The sequence below is a fragment of the Azolla caroliniana genome, unplaced genomic scaffold (genome assembly GCF_043228905.1).
Source record: "Azolla caroliniana isolate FFs.n. ecotype wild unplaced genomic scaffold, voAzoCaro1.0.p SCAF_17, whole genome shotgun sequence".
NCBI lineage: Eukaryota > Viridiplantae > Streptophyta > Polypodiopsida > Salviniales > Salviniaceae > Azolla > Azolla caroliniana.
The window spans coordinates 3,307,624-3,328,786 of record NW_028230452.1 but is presented as its reverse complement, the minus strand read 5'-3'; the positions used below and the strand labels follow the sequence as shown (position 1 = coordinate 3,328,786).

The 21,163-nt window shown below is 38.8% G+C and overlaps 3 protein-coding genes across 3 annotated transcripts; 1 reads left to right on the top strand and 2 right to left on the bottom strand.

Annotated features, from left to right (window-relative positions):
- Positions 1-1,260: 1,260 nt before the first annotated feature.
- Positions 1,261-3,933, top strand: LOC147852848 (rac-like GTP-binding protein 5). The gene is made up of 8 exons (XM_087333403.1): positions 1,261-1,466; positions 1,631-2,016; positions 2,399-2,486; positions 2,683-2,792; positions 2,990-3,053; positions 3,134-3,198; positions 3,478-3,543; positions 3,647-3,933. Exons 2-8 carry the CDS (start codon positions 1,918-1,920, stop codon positions 3,749-3,751), a joined length of 597 nt encoding a protein of 198 aa, XP_087189529.1. The 5' UTR covers positions 1,261-1,466; positions 1,631-1,917; the 3' UTR covers positions 3,752-3,933.
- Positions 3,934-4,878: 945 nt separating this feature from the next.
- Positions 4,879-8,254, bottom strand: LOC147852847 (small ribosomal subunit protein eS4x-like). The gene is made up of 4 exons (XM_087333401.1): positions 8,136-8,254; positions 7,381-7,561; positions 5,615-5,712; positions 4,879-5,529 (listed from the first exon to the last, which is right to left on the bottom strand). Exons 1-4 carry the CDS (start codon positions 8,160-8,162, stop codon positions 5,098-5,100), a joined length of 738 nt encoding a protein of 245 aa, XP_087189527.1. The 5' UTR covers positions 8,163-8,254; the 3' UTR covers positions 4,879-5,097.
- Positions 8,255-12,605: 4,351 nt separating this feature from the next.
- LOC147852846 (uncharacterized) lies at positions 12,606-19,798 on the bottom strand. The gene is made up of 6 exons (XM_087333055.1): positions 19,562-19,798; positions 16,932-18,752; positions 16,670-16,832; positions 16,433-16,596; positions 16,054-16,312; positions 12,606-13,254 (listed from the first exon to the last, which is right to left on the bottom strand). The coding sequence occupies exons 2-6, from the start codon at positions 18,530-18,532 to the stop codon at positions 13,147-13,149; spliced, it is 2,295 nt and encodes a 764-aa protein (XP_087189181.1). The 5' UTR covers positions 18,533-18,752; positions 19,562-19,798; the 3' UTR covers positions 12,606-13,146.
- Between the last annotated feature and the right edge of the window lie 1,365 nt (positions 19,799-21,163).

Genomic DNA, 21,163 nt, shown 5'->3' with positions numbered 1-21,163 from the left:
AATTCTTCTTTTTTGAGAACATGATGATAGGTCGTCATGAACACGAACCCTACCTTTTCGGTCAATTCTCATCCAATTTATTCTTATTTGAGTGCTAACGTCTAATCATATCGGTGGTTGTTGATATGTACTAATTGCATTTGATTGAGTACAAATTGTAGTTTTTCTATGCCTTTCTGAAATGCAAAGTTCAAATGATGGGAACTCACTAAAAGTTCAGATTCACTTTGGCTACTTTAGTGGTGAGTTTATCTCATAAATGGCCACATTTTTTGTAGTTCACCATTTTTGGGTAGAATATCATCAAATCCAAATATGTTTGTTGCTGATAAAGATGTTGATGTGCATATATTGTGTCGACCATCACTTATTACGAACAATATATTTCATTAGAATGTTTAAAAGAGATGGAATTTGGATTTGATGATTGGCAAGTTCTTATGTGGCACGGAGCCCCAATATACATAATTATTGTCACGTTTGGACACCGCCAATCCTCCAATTTACTTAACAAATCTAGAGACAATCAACCCTGTATTCTAGAAATGTGCAAATCGGTCATTATAGGACACCGCCAATCCTCCAATTTACTTAACAAATCTAGACACAATCAACCAACCCTACATTCTAGATATGTGCAAATCGGTCATTATAGGACACCGCCAATCCTCCAATTTACTTAACAAATCTAGACACAATCAACCCTATATTCTAGAAATGTGCAGATCGGTCATTATACTAACCCTAACAAAATTATTGTCGCATTCGGGCAGCGCCAATCCTCCAATTTACGTAACGAATCTGGAGACAATCAACCCTATACTCTAGAAATGTGCAGGTCGGGCATTATACTGACCCGAACGTTCTTCTATTTCGAAATCTTTCGTGTGGTTATTATCGGGATGCCATGGAGAGGCCAGGCCCTCCACGTCTTCGAAGTTTGGAGTGATCCAATACTTCATGTTTCTATGGGTGGGTGGGTCTTAAGTTCTAAGTTCTAAATTCTAACACAACCCCCCCTCCAAAAGAGTAAGTAAAGTGGATCTGTTTTTTTAACAAGGGAGATAGAAAACAAGAACTAGGGGTTTTCAAATGGGCCTCCCCCACACACTCTCTCTCTCTCTTTCTCTCTTTCTCTCTCTGTCTCTGTCTGTCTGTCTCTGAGAGGAGTAATGGGCACATCATGGTTTGAACTTTGAGCTTTGAAATCATTCGACAGAAGAGAGAGACTGTGTTGTGTGTGTGTGTGTGTGTGTGTGTGTGAGAGAGAGAGAGAGATAGAGAGAGAGAGAGATAGAACGCCTTCTTGTCTTCCTTCCTTCCTTTCCCTCCTCTCTCATTCCTGTGGATCTCACAGCCAACAGCAGCAGCAGCAGCAGCAGCATGAGGATTTCCCATATACACTCCAAATCCTAGAGTTTCTCAGTTGCCAAACGAACAAAGATCAGAAGCCTTTCCGGGAGAAGGTAACGACGCAGTCATTGTTTGTGTCTCTGTGTATGTGTGCAAGCGCGCCTGTGCCTGTTTGTTTTGTGTGTGCATATCAATCTGTCTATATCTTTGCTTCTTCTTCTTTTTTCTGTTGTTGCAAGAGATAGAGAGATAGATCACTCCCTGTATTTGATCTCAGTTCGGAGAACTCGGGGATAGAGAAGCAAAGACAGATCAGAATCTGTCTAAAAGAGGTAATAGACAGGCAACATTTTCGTGTTTCAGAGCGGAAGGGAGAAAAAGAGAGAATTTTGTGAAGCTTCAGGGCCGCTCCTGTCCAATGTACCTTTGCTCGCTGAGAACCAGTCATTAGGAAATACAGACAGAGAAAAGAAAGCCTCGATATAAGCCGCGGGGAAGAGATTATGCATCTGGTTTGAACAGACAAAATCGTCACTTTCTTCTGCAAAAAGGATCATTATCATCATGTCCACATCGAGATTCATCAAGTGTGTGACCGTGGGAGATGGCGCTGTTGGCAAGACATGTATGCTCATATCCTACACCAGCAATACGTTTCCAACTGTAAGCTAAACTTTCTGTACGATTCCAATATTTACTGTTAAATCTTGGATTCTCTCAAAACAAGGCGAAAAATTCATGCCTTCTGTCTTTGATCTCTTCATAAAACATTCCTTGGAATATTATTGCCTCTCGATTATAAAATGTTCATTGTTTATCTCGGTAGCAGTTGTAGAACTTTTGAACCTTAATGCAAGTTCGCGTCATTATTTACCTTAGGTCCTTTATTCTCCTAAGAGAGCAGGGACTTCCATTCCTAAGTGACTATATCGCATGAGAAATCAGGCCTGCTTAGAACTGAAAAACAGAATCACAGGGTTTCAGGCTACATTTCCATATTATACTTGGAGTAACATTCCTGATCAAGAAGTCTCATTTCATGCAGGATTATGTGCCAACTGTGTTCGACAACTTCAGCGCCAATGTAGTTGTGGATGGAAATACAGTTAATCTTGGTTTATGGGATACTGCAGGTAATTTATGGTCACAGGTTTTTCTTTATTTCATCAAATGCCCCTCTGTTTTCGTAAGATATGCATGAACCATATCATTTGCTAAGATTAGCACATATAATTGCTCTCTTTAGGGCAATGGAATAGCAAAGAATATTTAGGAGGTTTTTCCACTTACAACATCATTCTCACACTACCTTTTCCTGCATAAACCCAGGCCAAGAGGACTATAACAGGTTGCGCCCTCTCAGCTACCGGGGTGCAGATGTTTTTCTTCTGGCATTTTCTCTCATCAGCAAGGCTAGTTATGAGAATATTGCAAAAAAGGTATGTGCGGCACTTGAGATTTAGTCTTTTTAGTATAATTTGCTTGCTTGTATTGTGGTTTGACATCTTCCATTGGATTAAGCATTCCACTTTAAGTTTTATCGATTCATTCCAGGATGTGAGAGTCGATTTTTGATGTTGCATAGTATGTTTGATTGTTTGAGAGACATTGTGATTGTTCTATATTCCTGATCCAGTGGATACCTGAGTTGAGGCATTATGCTCCTGGTGTTCCTATCATCCTTGTGGGCACTAAACTAGGTTATTATTCATCTATTTCTGATCTTATGGTTCCTTTCAAGTTATTCTTTACCACTCACTCTGAATTCATGCTATCGTAGACCTTCGAGATGACCGACAGTTTTATGAGGATCATCCTGGTGCCACAGCAATATCATTTGCTCAGGTCAGGAGGAGCAAAATAAATTCGTTATTCACTCAGCACATGGGAATTTAATGAAGTCAATATTGTTATTTTTCAACTTTGTTTTTTATTATCCACTCCCATCTGTTGATCTATTATTATACTAAGTAAAACTCAGAAAAATATGTCCATAATCTATCCATGCACAATGAACTTTAAGTACTTTCGTAATTAGTATTGTGTATAAACTTAAATTGTGTAGTTGTGAAATCTGTTAAATGTCATCAAACATCAATAATTGAAATGTGCTTGTCACTGCAGGGAGATCAACTGAGAAAACAAATTGGAGCCGCATTCTATGTAGAATGTAGCTCAAAGACACAAGAAGTAATTTTGTTTATCTTGCCATATTCATTAAATTTCTGATGATGAAAGTATATATATGTTGTAACCACGCTGCTCTTCCATTTGTTGTACAATTCCGGTGCAGAATGTCAAGGCCGTCTTTGATGCTGCCATTAGAGTAGTACTTCAGCCTCCCAAACAGAAAAGGAAGAAGAAGAAATCAAGTCAGAAGAGCTGTGGAATTTTGTGAAAGGCAGCAATGATGATTCATGACAAACGATAACAAACATCCTTTGTGGAGTATATAAACTGATAATTGAAAACCATATAGAGGGATCTTAATATTTCTCTAAAGCCTCGTCGTTAAAAGAAAATTTGAAGCACTGCGGCTGTCCCAAGGTGCAACAATGCTTATTTGTGTAACAAACAAGTGATATTATGACACCTTAAACCCTCCTCCCCTCAAAAAATTCAGGATCAAATATTCTGAGACCTATCTCTGCCTCATCTGGATCATTCCCCAATTAGGTTGTATTAATCCATTATCACATTTCAAATGTCTGTCTAATCTAATACTTTTTTTCACATTTACTTCGGAATTTTATTATGGTGCACTGCAGAATAATGCAGTAGTATTTTAAACTGATAAATTTGGCATAAAGTTTTGGATTGTTTTCTGTTGATACAAATGAAAGGAAGACGTGCATGAAAATGCATTGTAAAAGTCAAATGAGGTGTGCAACATTACAGGAATAATGATGACAATGTGAAGACTTTGCCCGCCCATTATCATGCGACTCAGAACACAACACTTCAATTGTGTTTTTTATTTTAGTCATTATACAATTTTCATCACAACACCAATTTTGTTGAACCTTTTCACATTCATAATATATATATATTTTAACGCCCACTTACATAAACCTCATTCGTTAACAGTAACACAGAATTTAATCACCGAAGATTGAAGAAGCAATAGTCTTAATTCATACCAGTTTCTGTAGATTGAAGTCAATGTTTTGACAAAACAAATTAAGTGGGAGACCTATCTCCAATATGATAACAATTAGCTTTCACAGACATTCAAAAAAAGTCATTTTTTTGGGCGGTGCATCAAAATATTACTTCCTAAAGATTAATCCAGCATATTCCATGACTTTTGTGACCATATTTCATTTTATGATAAAAAAACAGGCGCATATTTCATATTACCATCTCTATTTGCAACACTCGCCACTATACAGTGAAACAGTATACAAAAAGATCATGACAATAAAGTATAGACAAAACCATACAGAATCAATGACATACGAATTTGTAAATTATCACTGCCGTCCTGCTCACAGCTGTCCAGATGATTAAAAAAAGAGAACAAGATTCCCAACAAGCACTTCACATTTCGTCCATTTGGCACATGAGAAACTTCAATCAGCTTTATACAAAAATGTTGCAGGCTAATTGCAAAGAAAACAGGTAATGATAACTCACTGTCAGAAAGAACTACACAACCAATTTCTCAGATTCAGTTTGAAAACTCTTTTAACTGCAGGATAGTATAACAGAAAGAAACAAATACGAACAAAAAACATGATCTCTCTAGGCAGCTGCTTTGAGTGCCCCAGACCTCTTCTTGGCTTCTTCAACGATGGACAACTTAATACCCTTCCCTCTGGGTAGAGTTACCCAAGGCTTGCTACCTTGCCCAATCGTGTACACATTGCTAAGACGGGTCGCAAACTCTTGCCCAGCAGCATCCTGAACATGAACAATCTCAAAGCTTCCCTTATGCTTTTCTCTGTGCTTCAGGATACCAATTCTTCCTCTATTGCGTCCGCCAGTCACCATCACAATGTTGCCAATATCGAACTTGATGAATTCAACCACTTTCCCTGTCTCGATCTCAATCTTGATTGTGTCATTAGCTTTGATAAGAGGATCAGGGTATCTGATGGTACGCCCATCATAGGTAGTTATGTATGGAATCCCTTTCTCCCCAAAACATGCAGCTCTCACCTTGCAGAGCTTGTACTGAACAAAGAACACAATCTCTTCACTCTCAGTTTCAAGTAAATTGTTCAAAAACCAATACTATAACAATGAAGGGCTCCTGTACCTTGGCCTCCTCAAGACTGATCGAGTGCAAAGTAAATCTTCCCTTGTTGTCATATAACAGACGGAAGTTCTCTCCAGTCTTGGCAATAGAAACAACATCTGAGGGAGTTGATCATGAAGAACAAAATACATAATTTAGAAACGAACCATAACATAATTCAAAACAATTATATGACATCTATTAAGAAACAATGATACACAAATCAATGACATTGCTTGATGCAATCACATAACTGGATCCAGAAACAACAGAGCTGAGAATATAGATCAGAGAGGATATCCAAGATAAAACTCAACAATTGTCTTTAGAAACATAAAAGGAAACTACAACAAATAACTAAATAAAGAAAAGACAGATACTAGCTATGCTTGTTGTGACCATAGCGTCGTGACAAGGAGTGTGAGCGAACTAGCACAACTATTGAGATGATATGGGAAGAGTAAGAAAAAAATAAAGCAATGATGCAAGTGAAACTAAGGTGAGTAGGATTAGAGGTGAACAAGAGTAAAATAGAATGAGATGAAAGAAGAAGAGACGAGTGAGAAAAAAAGAAAAGCTTAAGAAATTTTCATTAGAAAGACCTTGTGCAAACTAGTTTCGTTCTAGGTAGAGCTCATTCAGTGCCAAGGTCATTTACAACAAGAGGGTAGGTTTATATAGGGGGAAGAGAGAGAGACAGAGAATAGGAGTTTAATGAGGGGAGAGAGGGAAACGGGGAGTTGTGATAGGCAAAGGATTGATAAGTGAAAGTGGGCTAGAGGGGGTTTATATGTATGTATATGATAAGTGTATATGATAAGTGATAGGTGGGCTCTAAGAAGAGGGGGATTATAGGGGTGGAATATAAAAGGAATATAGTATTAAGTGGGAGTGTTTATGGATTTATGTTTAGTTTTGACGAGAAGGGAATGAATGGACTTATATGTTGGACTAAGTAAGTCTAAGTCCATTCATTCCCTTCTCGCCAAAACTAAACATAAATCCATAAACACTCCCACTTAATACTATATTCCTTTTATATCCCACCCCTATAATCCCCCTCTTCTTAGAGCCCACCCCCACCCCCACCTATCACTTATCATATAAATACATATAAACCCCCTCTAGCCCACTTTCACTTATCAATCCTTTGCCTATCACAATTCCCCGTTTCCCTCTCTCCCCTCATTAAACTCCTATTCTCTGTCTCTCTCTCTTCCCCCTATATAAACCTACCCTCTTGTTGTAAATGACCGTGACACTGATGAGCTCTACCTAGAACGAAACTAGTTTGCACAAGGTCTTTCTAATGAAAATTTCTCCCCATATCATCTCAGTAGTTGTGCTAGTTCGCTCACACTCCTTGTGAGTGACACTACGGTCACAACAAGAAATAACAGAGCTGAGGATATAGATCAGCGAGGATTTCCAGGATAAAACTGAACAATTGCCTTTAGAAACATAAAAGGAAACTAAAACAAATAACTAAATAAAGAAAGGATAGATACTACCTATATTCAAATACTGAGAGTACACAAAAATAAACCATGTATATTAAACAATTCTGATCATTACGGAAGCAACCACAAACCCAGATTAGCACATCTGAACATTTGAGATTTAGAATATATATTTAACAAGACCAGCATTAAGTACCAGATCCATGATTCAGCCAGAGTTTAGCATATCTAGATCCATACAGGGTAGATCCAAAACATTCTAAAAATTCAGACAAAAGCAAGAGCGAACATATGAGATTTCAAAAAAATATATGTAACCCATCTTACCCATAAAACCTGCCGGGTAACATTTGTCTGTGCGAACCTTCCCATCCACTGAGATAAGCCGTTGCATGACAATGGCAACCACTTCACGGTATGTCAACGCATACTTTAAACGATTCCTCAGAAGAACCACGAGGGGCAAACACTCTCTACTCTTATGAGGCCCTGGAGATGGCTTTGGAGCCTGCAAATAAAACATTGCATACCAGTTCAGAGCCACTAATTCTTTTCACGTAGTTATCGGTAATCGACAGAGAAAACACAAAACAAATTCACAAAAAACTACTTTTAAATGAGCTACACTAGGCAGAGCATAAAGCCAATACTATATTTACATGAATCCGAGATAAAACGACAGCAGCATTTCATTAATAATAAAATCATTTTAAACATAACATTATGTAATCGATCATATTGTTCCCTAATATATCCCACTGACGATAGAATTAGGAAACAGGAGAAAATGATAGATGTTGGGTTTCTGTGGAGCTATGGCAATCCTTCCTCTGACGAGAGAAAAACAGAATACAAAGAGGAATTGTGATGCGACATATAATCCTTCCCAAAGTCAGAAAACACAACATGTAAAGCTTTTGAACCTGTAAATCATCGGTTGATCCTTTTCACAAGGAAGCAAATTAGAAACAAAACTACGTATCGCTCGACAAATATAACATAGGAGAACGTAAGGAATTACAACGTTTCATGGAGACAGGACGACGGGGGGCGAAACGGAGAGAAAGGAGAACAGATCTTACGAAAGCACCGCCGAGCTTGTCGAGCATCCAGTGCCTGGGCGCATTGAGGCGCTTAAGATGCTTCTTCAGACCACGAGCCTGTGCGGACAGAAAACGAGAGTGGAATGAGACAGAGGAGGGGAGGAAAACAAACAGAGAGAAGAGGAAGCACGCAGACGCAGATGGAGATGGAGATGTCTTACCATGGTAGAGGGAGGGGGAGCGACTGCAACTTCGCTGAGAGCTTCAGGACGCTTCCAATGGAGAAGGAGAAGGAGAAGGACTCAGGGAGCAGATGGGGAAACCGCGATAAAACCCTAAAACTGGGAGAAACAATCTGATGGTTTTACACCTGATGTCCGGCCGGCCGGACAAACAAAATACCACACTCGCCTCTTCTGTCTCCTACCTGCTAACTCACTCCTCCTCCTCCTCCTCGTATCGTATCGTATCTGACTCGCCCCCCCCCCCCCCAACCTGCAGACTTGACTCGTAACATATCGTATCTGTCTCAGACCCCAACCTCTGGGACTTGACTTGTTATCATATCATATCTTACCCACGGCCCAACCCCTTTTACTTATAGACTTATATCATATGGTATCTTTACTCGGGTCCCCAACCTATAGCTGTTACGTGCAATGATCATGTAATATCCTGTGGTAAGATTGTACCGTAGTATTCTATCCACGTGGATAAAGCGTGAGGGTTAAACGAGAGTGTAAAGATATAGCTCTATACAACTGTTAGAGCTAGATCCCAATGTAAGCACGAGATAAGGAAAATAGAAGATAAATAAATAAGAGAGGAGAGAGAAAGAAGCGTGATGATCCACCTAGCCACCCCCGAGTGAAGGAATCGAGACGGACTCGAGCCTCGATCGGCGTCCCATACCACTGCCATGGCGTCGAGTCATACATGGTACTGGTGGCACTCGCTACAAGAGTTTAATCACCGCGAGGACAGAGTCTCGATGTAGTCGATTGATGTCTTAATAAGGGTGGCTAGCCCTCCTATTTTTACCCAGAGCTAAGGCCCCAGGCAAGTCCACACTTGGTCCTTATGGGTTGTCCCAATTCCTAGGATTCAAAGTAATCCTCCCTTCTTTACACTCTTGTTTAACCCTCGCACTTTATCCACGTGTATAGAATACTATGGGACAATCTTACCACTAGATATTATATGGTCATGCACGTAACAGCTATAGGTTGGGCACCTGAGTAAGATCTCACTCTTGTATCAACTCTGTCCCGTACTCACTCTCGTATCACCGTTGGACCTTTGTTGTCTTGGCATCCTGCCTCACTCACAACATCGTTGCCTCCACCTTATCTTGAACACATTGTACTGTCAACTCTGCTTGTGATCTAGAATGAGAGTGTTGTTGACTAGCTCTTGGAGTCAGCTCTGCGACGAGTACGATTTGTCTACTTTTCACGGATTGGACCATGTTAATTAAGCTTAATTCATATGTCTTTGTTGGGTCTCTTCGTGATCTAGAATGAGAAGTGTTGTTGACTCTAGCTCTTGGAGTTTGCTCTGCGTTGAGTATGATTTGTGCCCTTTACACGTGTTGGACCATGTGAATCATGCTTGATTCATTATTCCTTCCTTGCATTGTCATTGTTCTAACATGTCTGTTGGAGAATGGGTATATGATCATATTAGCCCAAGCCATTGAATTGGACTTTGTTGTTTTTTCTTTATCATGTTTTATAAGCTGTAACATTTGTTCGCTATTGGATCTCCCCAAATGTCTCTATTTGACAAGAGAAACAAATACATTTTTGTTATTGGTTTCACAGCTTAAGACACCTTATTTTAAATGATTAAAAATCCTCAATGTTATTTCATGCCTCCTTTTGGCCTTCTTGAAACATATCAAATTTCCTTCGAGTGGCATTCATTCAAGACATCGTTGCAACCAACAAGGCTTCATCATGTATCTTCCTTCTATAAACAAGGCTTTAAACATGTCTAGTGGAGAACAAATGCAATGTCACCATGTGATCTCTATCTATTGGGGTGAGATTACTTGTAGTCGATGCCAATTATGTGAGGCAGGGAGAGAAATTTGCACAACCCTATTAAAATTGTTGAATTATTTTATCAATTGAGCATGCACATTGACCAACCACGTAAGCCCATCACCACTAACATATTCGTGGTTGCTCTAACCACATTGATATCATGTCCCATACCACTAAACATTATCTTATGATATATATTGGTAATTGAACACAACACCTTAGCCTTAACAATAGAATCTCAACAATGTGTTTGGATATCGTGTCGTTTTAGCACTATGTGCTAGGCCTAGTTTCCTTTCCATCTAAGTCTCTAGAAATGAAGTGGGAGGTCAAAGGGTTTCTTTGTGTGCAAAAGTCATCCAAGGCATTAAGGTGCCTTGGTAGGTCGTGCTCAAACTCAAAGAGTAAAACTATGTTGTCTGCATAAAGAAAGGGATTGAGTGCGTACCCCCTAGAACTACTCAGTTGCCTCCCTTATGAGCAATAAATCAATGATCTCATCATTATAGATCCCAAAAAGAGTTGGTGTGTGTGTGTGCGTGCGTGTGTGAGAGAGAGAGAGAGACACAGAGAGAGAGAGAGAGAGACCAAGTGGTCATGGGTTCAACCCCTACATTCCACAATGGCATCTAGTGAATTAAGAGATATATAAGAAGTATATAATAGAGAGGTGAGGAAGTTAGGTTTCGAACCCACAACACAATGCTTGTAGTGCTAACAAATTACCACTAGGTAAGGTAATTACAATAAGAGAGAGAGAGAGAGAGAGCCCATATGGATGTAACTTAGTTTGTAAGTTTGTTTGGTAAGGACAAAAAGGTCATGTGTTCAACCCCTCCGGTCCATAGTGACATCAAGTAAGTTAAGAAAAATATGTATGGTGTAATAGTGACACGAGGCAAACAAAAAATACCATCAGTGTTCCATACCACTGAATATTAACATATGGTATACATTGGTTGTTCAATAATTTATCTGAATAAGAGAGTTGAGCCTCACCAATTGATCCTCAATAAATTTTATATAGTTCCACACGTAAGGTTCTCATGCCACCATCTTTGTGTTCCCACGTGTCGTAGGTCCTCAAGGGTTTGTCCCAATTCTTAGAATTAGCTTCCCACTTATCCTAGCTTAAACCATTAATAATAGGCTATAGCTTTAGAGCTATTCCATAAAGGTTATGCATGTAACACCTTAACAAAGTTGCATGCAAAGAATACCCATACATACACGTTTTAGTATACAAATCGGTATAATTGTTACATCCTTTTTTAGGCACGAGGAATTTTGATTGGTTGGAACACTATGCAAAATATTCTATTTCCTTTTCTTTAAAATATCATTAAGCTACATATTGTGCACGTCATATTGTTTCGCAACCATATACATGTTTGTTGTGCATATCATGTCACATTCATTTTGAATTGGATCAAAAACCAATTTTTGTACTTGTGTTACATCCTTTTAAATTTAACATTTCAAGCAAATGTATATAGCTATCTGTCTCTAGGTAGACCATATGATAAATCTCATTTATTCCAAATAGCTAGGACTTTAGCACTCATCATTGAGACATTTCAAAACATCATAATGACATTCCATATGTTCAAAATATTGTAATATTATTTTTGTATTGCATGTATGATGTCTCTTGCACATTTGCAACACTAATATGCTAAGTATAAGCCTACAATGTCTCGTGGCTATATAATTTCATCAAGAGAAGTATCTAGCAATAGGATAGAGCTTTGCCACACAAGATGCTATAAGAAGAGAGAAGTCCAAAGGACATGACGTATGGCAAACTCCAATAATGAGTTGCCATATGAAGGATCTAAAAGTTTGGAGAGAGATGGAAGACCAAATCTTGGTAGCCTAGAAGTGGAAGCTTCATGAATCAACCCGAGGATATGAAGTGTTGAATATGAGAAATGTTCATTCGGAACCACTAAGAGGGGAGTACAAGTTAAGTTGAAACTATCAAAGACTCTAACAAGAGAAAAGAAATGAACTAGGGAAGGGAGAAAGGAAGTTGATGGAGTATGTCACTATGAAAAGGTGACAGAGGAGCTTAGGGATGAAGATGGGTTATGGAGCTTGATGAAGAGAATAATGAAGGCTTGTTGATGACTTTTGCTGATGCTGTTTTTCGGTAAGGAGAACAATAGAGCTTATAAAGAACATAATGTAAATACCACTACAGAAATACATATGCAAGGTGATTAACAAGGGAATAGATACATAATGGTTTTAAGCAGTTACAGAGCAAGCACCAAGGCATGCTTTGAGGTAAATGAAACACACATCCTCCACGTTTTTAAAGAACAGCACATTAAATGTGCCAATGGAAACACAATTGAGTTAATCACAATCTTTAAAAAAACAAAATATTTCACATGCAATAGAACATTATCAATTAAAAATACACAAGACCCACAAACTCAATTCAGAAGACCAGATGGATATGAAATAAAACATCTTCTATATTTGTGAGGTAAAAAACTTATACATGCTTTGTCTTCTGATAAGGAAAGACAAGCTTTACAGTTACTGTGTTTCCGAATATATTTCGTTACAAATCCCAAAATAACCTCTCATCAAACAACCTCAAAGCACCAGGCACACACTATTCCTTGGACCCAAAGATCAAAGCATCTGAAAACTGATACCATAATAATGTTGGAAATTGATAGAGAAAATTCTTTCCAACGAAGTATAGCCCAATGTGTGAAGTATTCTCTAACAATTTTGCTACATACAGTCTGGCCAAGCAAAGAGCAGCTCCTTAGAGAGACCACAATGTGACCTTTGTATATATATAATATATATATTCTTTTTTTTACATACACCTGATAATATAAACCGTACAAGCTGCCGAGAATAAACGAACGAATTACTAGACACGTTGTAACAAACTACATACAAAGCTGTGTGTTCCTCCACAAACCAATCCCCAAAATTGCCCCCAAAAACTCTCAACAAGGGCACATCGTCTCTGTTAGTCATTTCTTTAAACTAGTCCGAGAAAGAATACGTTTCCCATATGGGCTGCTTCGGAGTGCCGGTAAATGTGGTCGTATTGCTTCAACCAAACCAACATACAGAGCTCCCTGAACAATACACACCATGTCAACGTTATTCAAATATTTAAAATTAAGATTTTATTATCTATAATGTAATCTAGTATCTAAATGAAACAAATACCCTAGTACTGAACAAGGCCATAAAAGGATCTGCATGATATAATAAATAACTTTCAAACAAAAGAGATGAATAAAAACGAATAAATTGCACTTCATGGAGAGTGTTGATTAGATGCTAGAGCATACCAATAAGTCAGTAATTTCAACATTCACATAAAGTAAAGCAGACTAGACTTTCCAAAACGTAAGTATAAATATATTTCCATACTGTTAAGACTCAAACGAGTGGCCATAAATAACTGTAGAAATAAGTAACTTAGCTTTCAAAAACATATATACAATGTATATAAATGAAACCCCATTTAAGAAAGCTTGAGCAAATTTTTCTGCAGTAAAAGGTGAAATCATCAGTCAAATACATCATTGACAAGAGTCTTCTATACCATTCATTCATCATACCCTTATTCTGTCAAAAAGGGGTAAGGCCTACTACTGGTTTTCTCCTGGATTTTCTCATAAGCTTTGGCAAATGTAGCAAGAGGGAGCAACCGCAGTGCCAAATGATATATAGCCCACATAAATACAAATAAAGTGAAGCAGGGTTATCCTCAATCACCTTCCAGCCCACGTGAAATACCAATGGAATGCATCAGGCTTACCCTCAATCATCTGCTAAACTGAAGTGTTTTTTACCACATTCAAGCTACAAGTGTATCCGGCATTGAATACTTTGGTTTTCAAGACTGACTCTTAGACAGCTCAGGCACCCATCCATTTCCCCACAAGATGACAAGCTAAAATCGTATCTCCTACGTTCCCAGAGTCAATACAGCAGGTCAAATTGATATGACCTTGAATCGTTGAATAGATGGGTCTATTCGAAAAGAGAAACTCCAATTCTTGGTTTTCAAGACTCTCTTTAAACAGCTCAGGCATCCATACATTTCCCCACAAGATTACAAGGTAAAATCGTATCTCCCACATCTCCAGAGTCAATACAGCAGGTCAAATTGATATGACCTTGAATCATTGAATAGATAGTTCTATTCGATGAGAGAAACTCCAATTCTTAGTGTTCTTTCTTGTTACCAAACAATCCCTTATTTCTAGGAGCTCATTTCACTGTTTATCAGCGAGGTTTCTAGCTTTAATCAAGGTAGAGATGAGTGAGCCTCTTCACAATAGTCAATTCTTCCTAAAACGTAAATCTCATTCTCAACAATAAGAGGGACATCAAAGACAGAAGCATTGGAAGTTTTCACAGATAAGGTCGCTACAGAATGAACTTTGGAACAGACATTAGCATACATCTCAGATTGGAGGAAAGGGTTTTCACAAACCACGATCCAACCTCTCCTCAAGGACCACCACTTTGCTGAATGGGTTGCAATGAGGAGAAGGAGACTTCAATGCAGGCATCAGGAAAGATTCTTCAAGGATATAGCTGCATTGATGTAGATGAATGTTTAATCATCCGAGCAGCCATGCCTATCAGCATATCCCATCTATAACCAGTCATACCTCCCATCCCACATCTACAACAGGCCAAACGAGCCCTATGAGGAAGATGAGAATGTAAAAAACACATTCATCTAATGCAGGAATTGGAGAATCAGTATCAAGCTAAATTAACAAAGATGGAGAATGGAGTGAAAGACCATAACCTAGAACATTGCTAATGCTCTTCGGCATAACTGATAATGCAAAACCCTACCTACTTTTTCTTGAGGGTTTAATTTATTTTTGTCCCACAGGTTGTGATATCCACCTGAAAAATATTATCGCTTACTATATCGCATCTCAATTTAATGGCCATAAATGATATTCCACTTATGGAAAGGTGTATTAGGAAGGCAGAGGCTTGTTATTCTGCTAGAATCATTTCATCTCTTATCTTTCAAATGGGCCATAATATTAATCGAATGACAGTCTGCCCACTGCAGGCCAGCAGTTTCAGATCTGGATTGTGTTTATCAATGTCTACATACTGCAGACCACAAGTTTCAGATATCTATCATGTAGGTTTATCAAAGTCTTCACAAAGCAGGTCACAAGTAATCACACAAGAATTTCATAATCAAACTTGTGAAAAGGTTTTGATTGGCTATGCACCGTTACAACATCAGAAGCACATACAAGAACTATTATACCTTGCACAGATAGATTAGATGAAATGCATCAATATTAGAAATAAAGATGAAGATACATGTCAAATCAACTTTGAACAGACGAAGGAGAACCAATAAACTAATACTGACTCAATTTCCTATTGACATTGAAACTGTTGAAAGTTTCTCTTGAAATGCCAGTTCAACTCATGACTGGAAAACTTAAAACTATGACTGCAAAACCAAGCATTTAATTCTCGTATGTCAATCCAGCAAAACACTATTGTAACAATACAGGAAAGGAACCATGCAAGAATTTTAGATCCCTGACCATATTAGTTGCTATTTTGCAGTAGATGATGGTCACACAAGCCAACTGCAGGAACCTGACAGCATTATTTATAACTTACCAAAACATGCTAGTTATTAATAAAGCCAGTTACTAATTTCTTTTAATATTATATGTTATTCCTATGTACTCACAAAAAGTGCTGAGTGAGGATGCCATAGATTAGCATATCAACAATTAACAATAGCAATACAGGTCGTTTTCGTTAAATCTAACGAACTTAAGAAACTTAAAATTACACAGGATAGATGCAAGCCATCAAGAAAATGCAATAAGATGCACACATTGTACAATAATTAAATATTTCACCTTAGAAACCGTTAAGGCCGATTGAACTACGTAATTTGCAAATGGATCCTGTAGAAGCTGTGCAAGACGTGTGCTACTTGTAAGCTCTTGTATGATCTTCGCCCTACTCTCATCCCCCCCCAGTTTCAAGCACTTTTCTACAACATTGCTACTGAACTTCTGCATCGCGAGATGTACAAAATTCCCATCCAGACGATCAATAACCTCTGCAACAGCCCAAGCCAGGCCCAAGTCCAAAATATATTGCACAACATAGTTCCTGCAGACAGCCAAACTATTCTCAGTAAAATACGTGATCCAAACAATAAGAAATATTCCTACAAGATATGAATAACAAAGAACTTTCCCTTTTTGGGATGTTGAGTTGCAAATAAATTACCCAAAAGCATCCTGTGATAAGACCAATGCATTAGCTGCAATTTCTGCAACTAAGCGTTCTCGTTGTTGCCCCATTGAAAAGTCCACACACCGTTGAAGAACACAGCATCCATGCCGATGTGTGGCAATTTCAACACAATGAGATGCAGCTGCATCAAATATGAACTAGAAGAAGAAGAATGTAAGTCAAATACACATAATACAAGAGGAAGAAATGTAGAATAAGAAATGTTTGTACCTGGCTATCTTCTGTACTTAATCGTTGTAAGCAGCGCTGGACTACATGATTTCCATTCAAATCCTTTATTAACGTTACAACACCTTGCCTCAAAGATGATATGACTAATCCAATCTGCTCCGGAGTTTTAAGCATTTCTATAAGCTTTTGTACTGCACGTGTCCTAGTAACAGCGATAACATGGGCAATAAAAAAACTAATTGTAAATAACATGGCCTAGAAATTTACCATAAATGAACATGCGACAAAAAACAATTTATACCCATGCATATTCAATGAAATTGTCACAAGTTGGCCTTTTCCGGTAACTCTATACAAAATCTCCATGCGCTGATCTTCATCACAAACCTCCAAAAGTTTCTGGACAAGATAATTCCCAAACGGATCTGTCATCAGTTCTACAACATGATCAATAATCTCTACAAAAATCTTCTGTACATCCTCGAAAACACCCTCTTCAAATTTCTTTTGTAAGAAACGGCAACCATGCTGATCTTTTGCGATTCCATAAATACGACCCTCAACTTCCTTTAATGTGGTGTACTTGGGAGGTGGTGATGGTGACTGTTGCGGCTGGTGTTGGTTATTTAAAGACTGCTGAAGGATTTCTGGGCTAATGCCGTTCCATATAGCTCCTCCAGCAATACCACCCAACTGATTCGAAGATGGCATAAGATGGGTGCCATTGGAAAGGAGATGGCCATTTGAATGGCCATTAGACAGCATAGGTTTTGTCTTCAATGGGGGCAAGACTAGTGTTGAGGCAGTTGCAGCATTACGAGGTCCCTTGTGAGCCCGAGACATAGTACTATCTGATGTTACCATATTATTACTTACTGAAATGCCACTACTCTGAGAATGAGGGAAAGGGCACAGATCTCCCCGAGTGCAGAACCCATGTAGAAAATATCGACATATATGTGACGCCTGAGGGGATTCCTGTGCTAACATGATAGGATTTGCCCACATTCCATGAGAGGACTGGAAAGCATCCGATGCATACATTCCACCTAGAGTAGTTTTTGGAGAGGGCTGTTGTTGAAGGAGGTCAAATTTGCTCGGTGTTTTCTCTATTTGAGACCCAGAGTAGCTCCTACTGTAAGGAGGACCAGATGGGTTGTGCATGCTAGCATAGAATCGCGCTTGTTGCTCTTGCAATTTCTGTTGCCTTAAGAGTAATTCTTCCTTGATACGTTGTCTGCAATACATCCTCTCTTCTAGTTGTTGCTGTGCATGGGCAGCAGCAGCAGCCTCATGGAGTTGATGGGCATGAACCATCTTCAAATCAGATGTATATGGTGGTAGCATGTTAGATGGGTGGTGTGGTCGATTTCCCATTACTTGTTGATGGTATCCAAGCTGCATATTAGATGGGTGAGGCTCCATCAAAGTTTGACCATTGTGAAGAAATCGAATGCCCGGGGCTCGATTCTCCATGGTTAACCCACCACTTCGTGACAGAGACATCTTTTCTAATCCAATATTAAGCTCATTTTCCAAGAAGCCCAATGGTGGGTTGGAAGGGAAGGGATCAACCAATTGCAAAGAAGAAGGTAGTCGAGACATGAATGAAGAATCAGACATAGTTGAGGAAAGAGATTGATTGGTTGAATCCGAGGGGGTGTTTATGCTCATATTTGAGCTAGAAGCGTTCACATTCTTCTTTCCTTTGTTTGTATTATGAGAATCAGATTGTAATGCCATGCCAGAGTCTTCCTCCTCTACAGAGGATGCTATCATTCGAGTTTCTTCATCTCGTGATGCCATGACTTTAGCATAGGATAGATGTTGAGGCGGGGCAGAAGTGGCCCCTGGAATCTCCCTCAACAGCTTCTCGAGCTCATCATCATAACCTTGTTCCATGAAAAATTACAACAGTAGCAAGGAAAACAAGATACCAGAACAGAGCCAAGGAAGGATATGTTCCTTACGCACATCAATGCAATGTGCCAATGATCACCATCATCTTATATATACAACCTTATACCACAGTGAAGCTAGTATTTCAAGAATAAGATATCTTCTCCCTGGCCTTTTTCCCTTCTTGTCTGTCTCTCTCTATATCGTTCTGCTCCTTTATTCCCTGCACAACAACACAATGCACCCACGGCCATCAGCATCATCATACAAGCATGGATATACATAGTAGGAACAAAATTGAAAGTTAGAATTTCAAAGATAGAATTATCTAATTCCTACTTTCTCTTTTCTCTCTATTTCTTTTTCCACCCTCAACACGAATGTAATGCACTCATCAGCATAGCCATCATACAACCATGGCTATTTTAACATGCTCCTGATAGAAAAGAAAAGGTGGTACTACAATAACAAGATATCTGATTCCGTACCCTTTCTCTTCCCTACTTTCTCCCTGCTTTTTTATTCCCCTGCATAGCAATGCAATGCACCCATCATCATCATACAACGATGGTGCCAAAGTGAGAGCTATTGTTTATATAACAATAGATCTACTAGCTAGCCTTTTGTTTCCTTCCACTCTGCTTTTTAATTCCCCTACTATAATGCACCTATCAACATCAGCAGCATCAGCATACAGTCATGGATACACACACTTCTACACACAGTGCAAGAAGTTGAATTAACAAAAGGAGATCTGCACTCTCTACATATATCCTGGTAAGTAAGTAAGTAAGTAGGTATGTATGTATGCAGACATACTTGTTTCCTGATTAAGCAAGTCCAGAAAACAGCACAAACCAAGGAGCAGAGCAATCACCTGAGTCCCCAAAGAGAAAAAGCATACATATGTAGATATATATATATATTTTAATCATTAACCAAGCAAAGACATCATAAAAAACAAGAAAGACCCACATGTTTAAGGATCACTACTTAGCACAGATTTGCAAAGCTATGTTAATGTTGACATACCTGGATGAGAAGCGTTCTGTATAAAGATGATGAAGATGATGATGAAGGTGATAGAAAGAGCAGCAGCCCACAAAGAGGCAATGATGTTACAACAACATAGAAGAAACGTTATAATAAATAGAGAGAAGGCGTTGATCTAAAGACTGATACAAACAGAAGAAAGAGAGAAAGAAAGGAAGAAGAAGAAGAAGAAGAAGAAGAAGAAGAGAAGCGGCAAGGAAGCTCGAAAAGTTTGGGGGGGGGGGGGGGGGGGGGGGGCTCTCTCTTTTCTTTTCTTCTTCTTTTTTTCTCCTACAATTTTTGCCCTTTTTTTTCTGCCCTTCTCCTTCTCATGCGCAGCAAGGATGCTTTTTCTCTTCCTTCTTTCCTTCCTTCCTTTCTTTTCCTTCCTTTCTTTCTCCTCCTCTCTCTCATTCCTCCTCCTCCTCCTCCTCTTCTCCTCCCCTTCTTCTTCTTCTTCTTCCTTCTTCCTTCTTACTCTCCTTTTGTTCCTCTCCTTTCTTTCTCCTTCTTCCTCACTGATTTCTCAGCCCTTTTTTTTCACACACTACTACATGACCTACATAGTTTTAAAATTTTCCATCCTTCTTCTTCTTCTTTCCTTTCATTGTTTGTCGTCGGCCCCCGATATTGTCGGCCGTTGCCTGAAGGTCATAACTTACTACTTATTAAGCATATAACCTCTCTGTCCGCTTGTTATTGCTGTCATCTCATCTATCGGTCATTTGCTTTTTGGGTCGGGCCCACGACTTTACTCGGAAAGGCTCGATCCGAATGGTGGAGTTGGGAACTAATGACGGAGCTGGGGCCGGGACCGATGACTCTCGGACTCCCCACAAAACCTCTTCTTTCATTGTTGCCGTTGTAGACTCTTTGATTCATTGTTCCTATTTGTTCATCCTACCCTCCATTACTTCTTTATCGATCCTTGCTCCCAACTTGTGAACCCTTGTGTGGCCATTTTTTTTAACCACCATGTGTTCCAGAACTAAATTGATGATCGATTTATCATAGACTGGTGTCGTCGATTGATTGTTTCAACAGTCAATGAAATGGAAATATCTCTCCCTTCCTTTTGCTAGACACATCTCGAAGTGTGTGTGCGTGCACACACTCATGCACATTGTTGCATTGTGTGTGTGTGTATGTGCACATGCACATGTCAATGTGTCGCATAGCTAGTAATAAACATGTGTGTTTATGTGTGTGTGTGTGTGTGCATATGTATACATACTTATGTATGTGACTAATTTATTATTGTTCAATGGTCGTTATACATTATAGTAAATGAAATGAAATTCCTTGTTTGCATTATAAAATAGGAATGGGATGGAAATTTATATGAATTTGTCGATCTTCTATACCAACGCCAATGAGAGCAAACACATGCATGTGTGTACTTAAAAACATGTTTCGCTTTTCTTTTCATATCATCTGTCTATAGAATTTATCTCTCAAAAATATTAGTTTAAGACCAGGTAGGCACAATTTATCTCTCAAAAATATTAGTTTAAGACCACAGATGCGTGTTTATACGTGTATACTATGAACATGTGTAATCTTTTATTGTGATCATTTGCTATTCATAAACATTTTTCAAGT